Source organism: Acartia tonsa, chromosome 12 (genome assembly GCF_053477335.1).
Source record: "Acartia tonsa isolate MP-2025a chromosome 12, ASM5347733v1, whole genome shotgun sequence".
Classification (NCBI taxonomy): Eukaryota; Metazoa; Arthropoda; class Copepoda; order Calanoida; family Acartiidae; genus Acartia; species Acartia tonsa.
The window spans coordinates 46987067-46999237 of NC_137271.1; the positions used below are offsets into that span (position 1 = coordinate 46987067).

Consider the following 12171-nt stretch of genomic DNA (forward strand, 5'->3'; position numbering starts at 1 on the left):
TTTTTGAATTTTTTTATACACTTTTAAACACTCAATATAATCTAGAACTAGAAATATGACTTGTTTCTTTTTTCTTTTAAAAACTGAATTAAAAATGGGGGAGGTTTCGACTTCACTCACTCCCCCCCCCTCTCCCCCCAACCACCAGACGCTTCTAGGGGCGTAGCCGCCAGTGAATAGTAAGATAGAGAGTAGTAAATAATATTGAATATACTCTCTGCCTAACATTTAGCAAAGTTCATGGAAATTTGTGTTGGCTTCACAACTAAGATCATTTTGATTGGTTGGTTCATTAAGTTCAACCAAAAAATATAAAAGGGGTAATTTTGTGTATGGTCATTGAAGATGTACATCAATTTATCGGCCATTGTTTTATCCCTTTAGATCCCTGATTTTTCATATTAGGTTAGAGGAAGCTCTAAAATCAAAAGGAAGGATAAACGACCATTAACTATTGGAGAGTGTCATAACTTAAAAAGCAGAACATTATTTTGCAAGTCTATACAAAATGATACATAGGTTTGTTTTTGTAGCAAAATTGCATAAATATATATGTTTTAGGATTTGATTATAATATTTTAATTTATTGACTTAAGAATCATTATTACAAAAATCAGATAGGATATCATATCATATGTTTTAAGGACGTATGGTCTTTATGTTAAAGATTATAAATCGTACCTAACTGTCATAGGAATCATAATGCAAAGTTTGAGTTTCTAACATGTCTAAATAGATATATATATTTTTTTGAAATTTAGATATGTTTTGGTCTACTTACTTATCCAATTATTTTGAAACTTTTCCAGACTCACTATGTAGAATATGCAATTTATATTCATACTAGCGGCTACGCCCCTAGAAGCCTCTAGGGGCACTTAATGTAGGAGGGGGAAAAGTCAACCTCATCCCATTTGAAATTTGAAATTTAAAAGAGTCAAAAAATTGGGGGGGGGGAAGGGGGATGAAGACACCCTCTCCAAAATAGTTTAAAACCTTCCCAGGATATATAAGAAGCTTCACTGTAAAGGAGAACAATTTCGGTTCAGTGGTTAGCGAGATCCTTCGGGACAGACAAAAAACGCTTACTACTTTATATAATAGGATAATTGTCCGCAGCTAGCCAGGGAATTGGAATAAGAATGATTCAAATAAATAGGGGGCATGAGCTATATTCAACCAGGGATCTAAAGATAAGACAATGTTCGATAAATTGATGTACATTTTCTATAATAATACAAAAAATACCCCTTCTATAGATTAAAATTAGTGGTTGAAACTATTGAACACTTAACCTAATAAACCAACCAATCAAAGTTCACTAGAGTTGCAAAAGTTGTTAAGCCAACGAATAAGAAAACGTTATTATAAAACGTTTGGGACCAGTGTAATAAACAGCCCATTGTACCTTCTCACTTTGATTTGAAAGTCTGCCCACAGGGCGGGGATTCTATGATTTCATATTGGGTCTTTGAAATCAGCTTATAGCGGTGGTAATAGAAACACAGCTAAGTCCCTACAATTAACAGTAACCAATTGAAACCAATTTGCTAGTAGACAAAAAGGGTCTAAACCTCTTTGGCAAGTTGTCTGGTTTATATATAGAACTAGCGGATACGCCCCTAGAAGCCTCTAGGAGCACTCATCGCTCAACCTCGACCTCATCTCATGTTAAATTTGATTTTCAAAAAAAATAAAATATATTTTTTTTGTGGGGGGAGGGTTGTGAAGACACCCTCCCCAAAAATAGTTTAAAACCTTACCAGGACCTATAAGAAGCTTCAATGTAAAGAAGAACAACATTGGTTCAGCGGTTAGCGAGATCCTTCGGGACAGACAAAAAACGCTTACTACTTTATATAATAGGATAATTGTAATCTATTTTTGTCTGTTTATCTGGTAGTGATGCTTTAAAATATATAAATCTTATCTTAAAGGTTTTGTGATTTTCTTTAAGTTTTTTCTTGCTCTATTCTAGAATAATTCAAATTTCAATATTATTTTGAAATTTAATTAAGAAAAGACGACCTCTGATCCAGGATAGAATTATTTTATTTGTTTATTATATTATGTTTATTACAAATTAAAACTGAAATATATAATCAGTTATGAACAGACAGACAGTTTATGCATCTGAAAGAAAAATTATGGAGGGAGAGGACATTGAGCTGTTAATTACACTAGTCCCCAAAGTTTTAAAATAGCGTTTTCTTTTTCGTTAGCTTAGTAACTTTGGACACATTTGTGCATTTTTGATTGTTTGGTTCAATAAGTTGAGAGCTGAAACGTTTCAACCACTATTTGTAAATTACGGAAGGTATAATTCTGATTGGGGACGTTTATCAATTTATCGAGCATTGTCTTATCCATGCCTTGGATTCATGGAAGAACACTTGCCTTTCTTAAAGGCAAAACTTATATTTAATTGAGGTCGGTCCGACTGTCTTTAATGGAAGGCTCTTATTGTTAATTAAGGAATCTTAAATTTGTCCTGTCGATTTTAAACAAAGATACAATTTTGAAAGCGTAGCACCTCTATTATCGTTACCAAAATGTCCGTACGTTTATTAAAAACATTTTACTTTTTTATGTTTTTTAATCATCTTATTCATATGATACTGAATACTGATTCCTAAAATACTGGATTTGCTGTGTAACTTCGTTTTCATAAAATAAAACCTACCGTTTCGGGGCTTCGCTTTTTATAGAAGTTGTCATTCTTGTTTAATTATAACCACCTTAGTTTTGTGCTCTGCTGATAATGGATATTCTAGTTTTAAACAAATATTTTAATAGTTATTTATCGCATTTTATTATAGTCTACAGTGTTCCGCGGCTCACAAAACTAAATATTAATTTTATGATTTTTATTTTAACTGGCTATAATACCATGCTATACAAAATTTTCATTATGTCTAAGAACTGGTTCTAATCCAGCAGATATTAATCAGTTTTAAAGTCTTACTGGAAAAAAGATTTACAGCAGCTGAACGCAAGTAAAGATTAGACAACAGTTTTTAATTATTATCATGTATTATTACCACTAAACTAATTACTATTTTCATAGAATCAGAGAGGCCTGAGAAAATGTCAGTTTAAATTTATGTCTTGGGATGTTAAAAGGCTATTTTCTGTGCTTCTCTATTTAGATACTAGGGGCGCATCTGCTAGATGTAGAAGCTGCTACTACAACTAGATACTAACAGCTAGAATTTGGATTATGATAAAAATCACAAAACCTCTATCTAATCAAAGATTTATTCTAAATGAATGTAATAGTACTTTTAACAAGCTAAAATTACGTGTACATTCCTATTGCAAACAACAACAAAACGTCTGTTTTATTTACGTCTTGTATCTCCAAATCTTTAGAAATCATCTTACAGCAGTAACGCCCACAAACATTTACACACTTGTATACACTCTCATTTACGTATTTTTTTTTCTTTTCAAATGATTGTTGCATAACTTATTGAAAATATCAACAAAAGCTAAAATGCATCTGTATTTTAGTATTTACGTCTTTACTTCTGTTAAATTTTTAAGAAATTATCATTTAGTCACAAAACTTATTGTATATCCTATTTCATAAAGAAGTTAACTTTTTTTGTCTGTATCGAAGGATTTCTCCAACTGTTGAACTGATATTTTCTTGGTTCATATTCGAGATATATGGCTGATTTCTTTTTAGATTATTTCACTTGCAAACGTCTATCATTCTTCTTTTCTGTCTGTCAATTTGTCTAATTGTCTGTATTATGTATGTATACATTGGAATTCTTATTTGTACAACTATTTTCATAGATAGATTTAAAAATAAACATCTGATTTTTACAGGTTTCTCCATGTAAAAAGTACCTACTAATAAAGGTTGCAAAATAAAGGGGAAAGGAAGTCAAAAATATGTACACCTTTTTTCTGTTTCTTTTTTAGGAGCAGATTTATTGAATTTTTTATGTAAAAAAGTGCAGATAAAAGAATAATAAAAAGAGTTTAAAAGCAAAATATCTGGTTAACCATGACCTGTAACACTTTTCCTCAACAGTTTAGCAGAAAAAAAATACGCATCCAGTGGTCAATGGATCCTTTAAATAGACATATTTGCTGAATCAAAAACTGGTTTTACCTGAATTGTATCCGCTTCTTCTTCGGTTTTATAGGCTTTCAAAGATTTTAACTGAAAAAGTGTGATTATTTGACTTAAACATAGCCTTTATTATAAAATCATCTTATGGTTTACGGCTTTTTAATGAACACAGTTATAGTGTCTGACTGATTATGACGCAACAAAAAAAAATAGCCAATGAGAGGCCGTTATTGACCAATGGTAAAATTTATAGTGGCCTCTCATTGGCTAATTTTTTTTGTTACGTCATAATCAGTCAGACACTATTACTGTGTTCCTTTTTAATATAACTTTGTCATATTTGTTGAGGCTTTAAACAATATTTCTATAGACTGTTAAGGTTTGATAATCTGATGAGAAATTTTTTCGTGCACAGTCCCTTTAATTAGGTTAAGAAAAAAAACAAGGATAAAAACTTCCATCAATGATACATCTGAAATTAAAAAATAGGACAACGGAAATTTACATTTTAGGCCTTGATTTTAGAGGGGCTTCCCTTATAATAATGGACTTTGTTATAGGAATCATTACTTCAAGTATAAATTGAATATGATAATCATATTATTCAAAAGTTGTTTTTAAAAAAGTTAAAAAACATCATGTTTAAAATGAAGGTATGGAGTTAGTTGCTAAGATTTCTAAATTGTACCCAACTATTACAAAATGAAATAATTTATAACTTCTGACTTTATGCAGGCCATAAATAATATTTTACAAAATAAATTCTTATTTTGAACAGGGAAGCTATGGTAATTCTTAAATAAAAATAACAGGATGTCTGTTTTAGAAAAGGGATGTGATTTTCCGCTGAATGAATATGGTTCCCCTTTAGCTTTTCTTAGATCCTGGGAAGGTCTATAACTATCATTGTCTAAGAGGGTTATCTAAACCTCTGTTTGAAATACCCGCATTCTTAAGCCATTACTTAGAACATGCGTAGTAGAGTGTCTTGTTTTTTTTTGTATTTCCGTAGACAACCACATTTTCCAATACAATGATGGTGCACCTTGAGGCCTCTAGGGGCGTCGCCACTAGTTTCTAAGGTTACTGTAATATTCATTATGTTCATATATCATACTCTTTATCTCAATAACTTTAAAATATTTATTTATAGTATAGTATATTTTTGCAGATGGTAACAATTTTTCAGTTTGGTTTTAATGATTCATGAAAATATCCTATCATTTTTTTGTTTAAATCTTTAGATTTTAATAACTACAGGGACACCATGGAAACTGTCCCAATTTTGTATAACTTTTGCGGAACATGTTCCAGTTACGTCATATTTTTCTTTCCCGAAAAAGGGAAGGGGGAAAGAAAAAAAAGGGAAGGGGGGAAGAAAAAAGAGATGGGAGAAAAGGGGGTTTTCCCCATCTCTTTTGAAGAGATTTCCTTCCCCCCTTCCCTTTTTCGGGAAAGAAAAATATGACGTAACTGGAACATGTTCTGCAAAAGTTATACAAAATTGGGACAGTTTCCATGGTGTCACTACAGGGTAAGCAAAAAAATCGTAGCTTTTTAAAATTCAAATTGCGCGGCTTGTGTTAATAGTAGAAAAATGTTACGCATGCTGTTAGAACCACTATAAGGTCTATTTTTTGGAAATATAAGAACGATTCCTCTGTTACGTATAGTTAGGTTCGAATCTTGGTCCGACACCGTGTCATAACTAAAGACGTTAAAAAAAGTTCCTACTGCTTCTATGTCAGGTGCGTGACAAAACAGGCGCATCCCACTTCTATGCACAGTTAGGACTTCTCATACAAAGATGGTGAAATCAAAGGGTTGGTTGTCTGATTGGCAAATAGACGCTTAACACCGCAATGATAGGGCTCAGGACTAACAACCCTATCCCATATCCATAAAAAGCCACATTGTTACAGAAACACTGACAAATTGTCAGCGTCCTATGTCCCCACTGTGGAGTGAAAATGGCTTGTTACTGTTACTAGAAAAAAATAACCATATGCTCAGGGATAAAGCTAGGGTTTTTGTTACACAAGAAGCAATTATTGACTAAAATGCCGTATCCTGAATGTTTTTTTTGTTACACTTGTAACCTCTGTATAAATATGAGTTAGATTTTCTATTATTCACTAGTTTCTTTTTAACACTATGGAACATCACTAACCGGTAAACATTTCATACATAACTAGTCTTCTGTTTTTTTGAAGCCATATTTTTATGCATATTTAAATTTGAAACTTTACTGAGGATTTTTTGGGATCCTCCTACACTCATAACTAACGGAGGGAGTGGGGGGATTAAACACCCCCAAATCCAGTTTTTCTATTTCATTTTTGGTCTCTGAAAGATAGTGGCCAATAACTGAGTGACTTTATATTTTTTACTTAAATAAAGCATTTTGTGTTACCAAAATACTAAAATATCCTATAGAAGTACAACCGCAACATTTTTCTTGAGACTTCAACTTTTGATTTAAGCTTTTCTAATATACCTACATGATATATTAAAATTCCATAAAAATCTGCCGCTGTTTACCCGCCAACTGGCAGATGCCAAGCAATGCTGCTGTCGCAATTTATGTTTTGAGATTTCTAATATAAAATGTACATGAGGATTAAACTGTTTTTAACCTATTTTTAAAACGTATATAAAAAATATGCTATGACACCAGTAGAATGAGACTGCAGAGCCTAAATTTGAATTAAGTCCCCAATAAACTTTTTTGGGGGGATTTAAATATTAATTTTTACTGTTGCCGTGATCATTTTGATTGGAGCAAAAGGTCTTTTTTTTATTTGGGTAAAATTCGTAGCTTTTAGAGTGTTTTGATTCATATATATTGTATTCTGGTATAGAGTAAAATTAGGCCTTATGATTTTACTATAAAAATTCACTAAAAAGTTAATTCTTTATAAAATATCAACGAATTAACATTAACATGTTTGTGTTCTCTCACTTATTTTAAAAACATAAAAAATGGCTGTAAAGGGTTAAATGACAACAAATGTTTATGCAATACAACAAATTTATTTTTGTCACATATACAAATGTGTTATAAAAAAAGATTATTCAAACTTATCTTTTAAAATAATTTTAAAAAGTATGTATCTTTTATGTGTATGGTTTTCATTCTTTTCATTTTAATTAAATAAAAAATATTTAACTACATTGGAAATACGTCACTTTGTGAAAACACTCTTTTTTTGAATTGTAAAGAATTATATAAAACAAGACTTCTTATTGGTTAGATTTCAGAATTATTTGTTTTATTGTAAATGTTAGATTTTTCAATGAAATTAATTGTTTTGGAAAAAAAAATTATTTCCAATGAACAGAGTAATGTTTTTTTTATTGTATCAATATAAAGTGAATTATATAAAAATGTTCTGTATGCCACAATATTACCTGAAGTAAAAAAAGAGCTTTTGCTTTGGTCAAAATGATTACAGCAACACTAAAAATTAATTTTTTAATCCCCCCAAAAAAGTTTATTGGGGACTTAATTCAAATTTGGGCTCTGCAGTCTGATTCTATAGGTGTCCTAGTATATTTTTGACCCCCCATTCAAAAATAGGTTAAAAACAGTTTAACCCGTCCCGGATTTGAAAAATTTTGTTAAAATTTTTGCCCCCAGCTAAAATATGGTTGATTTATGCAAAAAAATGACCCATGCAAAATTCTGTAATGCAGTAATTGCGATGGTACAAGCACTGCAAAGTTTTTAAAATCTGCAAAACTCCTGTTTTTAGGGCTTTTTTGGGGCTTTTGTACCATCCCAATTTTAAAGATTTTTACAAAATTTCAATTCAAGTGTGTTTATATATACCTGAAATTTACCCAAAAAAATGGGGGCAGTCTCAATTATAACATATGAAGGTGTAGCAAGTAATCTTTTAAATACAAAATTGTCAAATTGCATACATATATAATAGGGTTGGGCCAGATACTTTTTTGGACAGATACTGGATATATGGCTGATTTATAATGCCGGATATCTGGCAAATATATGTTATTTGGCCGGATATCCAGTTATTTGACTGAATATCCGGTTATTTGCCGGATATCCGGTTTTTTGACCGATGTTCTTTTATTCAGCCAGATATCCGATAATTTGCCATATAACGATTATATGTCATTAGAAATCAACTGGATATCCTGTATCCAGCCAAAAAAGTATCGGCCTAACCCTATTATATAAGTATGCCATTGTTTCTTCTTTACAGTGAAGTTTCTGATAGATCCAGGGAATGTTTCTGTTAATAACACTTAAATAAAATTAGAGGATCGACCCTTCTCTCAGGTGCCCCAAGAGTCCTCTAGGAGCGTTACTAAATGGCATCCTGATGTTTACAATACTATGATACACGTGGCATTATTTTTAAGAAAACCCAGCTCATTTGATGATGCTTTGCCATTGTTTTATTTTGCAAATTGAGCTGAACAAAACATCTTAAGATATTTCTTGAAAAAATGCTAAAAAGTTTAAAATATTTTTCAAATAAAACCATTGTGAAAATTATTTTTAAAAAGTTGATATAACAAATTTAACAGAGACCTAGTTTATTCACCAAAAAAACTTAATGACACTGCTGGATTGTGCTTAAAATCACTTGATCTCATTTATGCATAGAATCTGAACATAAGTACAAAGAACATAAAGGTACTGTGAATGAAAAAATCTCTCATCTGATTATCAAACATTAACATCATCTCATTCGTATAATCTCAAAGATAGGGAAAAACAGGCTCTCGTTTCCCTAAAAAAACGGCCTTTTCTGCTGATTTTTACTAAATCTAAGATGGGAAGAAATTTTTCCGGATTATATAGATGTACAAATAATTGTCTTTTTCTCCATTCATAGATAAAACTAAACTTTTTGACATAGTTCTCTATTTTTTATAATGGTTAAGCCTACTTTTAACATAATCCTTGCCTTTAACCATTGCATAGGTACTTGGAAATTGATAAAATAAGCAATATTTTTTATTTAATATCAATTACAATAACAAAGCTAAAAACATATGTACTGAATTTTAGTTTCCGAGAGTGTACCTAGCTTCTGCGTCACCAACCACTTAGTAACGAAGTAACTTCAGTTGGCCAATCTCTTGCCCACTTTTGGTTACAAATTTTAAAATAATAAAGGTGCAATATTTCTTTATGAACAGTCTGATAAAAGAATAATCTAAGTATTCTAAGTGGGTTATTTATTGTCTGAAACAATAAAAAAAGGATATTGACATTTTAAATAACCCTTTGTAGGCAGTGAGGTACTTTTTTGTCAATAACACAAATTTAAAATAGCTCTCTATTTCCTAATTACTGTGTTATTAAAACATAAATTAACAATATTATGTCATAAAATAAATTATTATCAGTTATCTCTATTTCCTAATTACTGTGTTATTAAAACATGAATTAACAATATTATGTCATAAAATGACTTATTAAGAGTTAGTAGATTGTTTCAACTATATATGACAAGATAAATATCCGTTGATACACTATAATAAATAAAAACATTCAGATTTTCCTTGTTTTTTCTATTTTTCCCTCCCAAAATGCCGCAAAATCAAGGCATAAATCCTTGATATTTATGTTAATATGATGTTTTTGGTTGATCAGTGTAGTGAAAGCTGATTAGAAAATGATAAGATTTGATAATCAGATGAGACATTTTTACATTCTCACTTCCTTTAAGAAATAATTTATACACTAATATTTTTGTTTCAGCCTATTTCATCTGGAAATACTTGAAGTTAAAGTTCTTGCCAAAATTAAGAGGATGAAATCACTTTTGTTCTTAGCTCTTATTGTCAATATGACTGGGTCGTTGGGTAAGTTTAATCTAAAAATATTTTAGATATTGAACTAATAAATGTTTATATTAAAGCATAAAATGTAATTCATTAAAAAATACATATTCGGACTCTAAGCAATGCATATTCTATAAAAACAAGCCAACCATCATGAGAGTCTATGTTAGAGCCAAAGATATGAAAGATTGCATGGTATATATTGATACGCCGCGCTGGTTATTTCTAATTTTCAAAATTGTATAATAATTAATATTATCTTTAAGATTGATTAATCAAAATTTCATTCTTTAGATAACTTGTGAAAAAAACCAAAACTGTTTATTATGGCAAATTGTACAGAAAAAATGTAGAATACAAATTGTTAGCAATGAACCAAACAAGAATGTGGATTTTGGAATCAATTACTGCGATAAAAATGGGCTCTCAGGTAACTTAAATTTGCCATTTCTTGCTATCGATTTTATTTTTAGTGAAAGTTTCTAATAATAAGGTGATGCCCCATACTGTCCTTTGATTATGGAAAATAATATGATTCCCATCATGAAGAACGTGAATCAATTGGATATATCATCATCTAAACAGTGTATGAAGAGTTGTAAATTCATTGGTAACTGCTTAATGTGGCAATTTGATGGTTCTAGTAAGAGATGCATGCTGACTACTTTAGAATCCAAGAAGTCCAAAGGTATTATATCTTAATTACTGAATGTTATATTCTATTATTTTTCATCAAATTTTATCTACTCTAAATTGTTATAATAACAACAATATAACTTTAAAAAGTATTATTAGAATTATTAACCAATTTTGTTTAACAGTTAGAAAGGGATCATTCAGTGCATCTTACTGCAAGAAAGGTAAACAATTACGAACATATCTAAAATACTTCTTTTTGAAAGTATTTTAATATGAGATAATTTTTATATAGAAAAATCGGAATGTTCTGGAGCACTTTTGGCTGGTGTAGGCCTTCAGGTTGCCACCAGCGGTAATTCTTCCACCTTCCACAACTTTGTTAGTAACTATTGTAAGTCCTATGCATCAACGAAAGAATTTACTTTTAGAAGGTAAGAAAACAAATAATCTGATTAAAATCTATGGTGTATTTACATTCTATATTGTCTAGATCTGTTTATGAGAAGAACATGGCCACAATCAATAAGCACAATGCTAAGTATGCTTCTGGTGAGGTAACTTGGTACATGAAAGAGACTGTTCACTGTTACAGTAGAATTAGAGGATTTCGGGTTTAATATATGATAATATAATAACTAAAAAAATCTATTTTTTGCCCTCATTATTTCATGCACTAATACCAGTCAAAAGCAAATTGTAATCTACTTTCATTAAACTCCCCCCCCCCCCTCTAACTTTTGTAAGGGTTATTCATTATGCAAATTAATGGTTTATTATTTAATACTTTTATTTAATGAAATCTTCCAATTTTTAACATTTTCAAAACAGCCTGCTTTATTGCATCAAGATCCATGACAGATCTATATAGGAAATAATTGTCTATATATGAGCTCAAGTTTTCCAAGCAATAAATGTTTAAAACTTATAGTGCTCCAATAATCCGTAATAAACTCTCATTGACCAGAACGATAAGACCCATTATTTTACTGTGTGAAGAATAAATTCATTTTTTTATTTTATGTTGCTATTTGAATTATATTAAAGTATTAAATTTCTATTTATAAAACAGAAAATTGAAATTTATAATATGGTAAATAAAAGAAAACTTAGTTTTAAAATAATTTAATACTAGCAATACATGCGTAATGTGGTCAGATATTGAACTAAAATTTAACAGTTAACTAAACATTTTAACCCTTTTAGGACGATAAATTGAAATAAACAAGGATGACAACATCCATAAGTAGCGAAGCAAAAAAATCTGTGAATGGAAATTTGTACAAACATATTTAAAGTGTATTTATTAAAATCAAGAATAGATTTATTGGAGAAAATAAACACGAAACCTTGTTTTATTTTGTATGATGAAGCCTAAAACCTGCTGAAAAGGAGTCTGACCGCCATTGATGTTTTATAGTTAATTGTGCTCCTTAATGATGGGAATGTTGTCAAAAAGTTTCAGCTTTCTACCTTTTATAGGAGCAGAAAATCACGTTTCCACAATTCATTAATTACGGACGGACGGACGGACATTGTGAATTATAGAGTAGCTTTGCTACTAAAAATATTAAGATCCTAAAATAGTTTAAAGAAAGAAATCGTCAGGGAGAAGATAATGGAAG

General features: G+C 30.5%; 1 protein-coding gene across 2 annotated transcripts; it reads left to right on the plus strand.

Annotated features, from left to right (window-relative positions):
• Positions 1-6221: 6221 nt before the first annotated feature.
• On the plus strand, positions 6222-11188 carry LOC145333859 (uncharacterized). 2 transcript variants are annotated; one of them, XM_080179119.1, is made up of 7 exons: positions 6222-6259; positions 9828-9931; positions 10205-10340; positions 10404-10598; positions 10732-10770; positions 10842-10980; positions 11040-11188. In XM_080179119.1, the coding sequence occupies exons 4-7, from the start codon at positions 10430-10432 to the stop codon at positions 11164-11166; spliced, it is 474 nt and encodes a 157-aa protein (XP_080035245.1). In that variant the 5' UTR covers positions 6222-6259; positions 9828-9931; positions 10205-10340; positions 10404-10429; the 3' UTR covers positions 11167-11188. The 2 variants fall into 2 exon arrangements, with proteins under 2 accessions (XP_080035245.1, XP_080035244.1); XM_080179118.1 differs by lacking the exons at positions 6222-6259; positions 9828-9931 and adding an exon at positions 10003-10105.
• Positions 11189-12171: the final 983 nt, after the last annotated feature.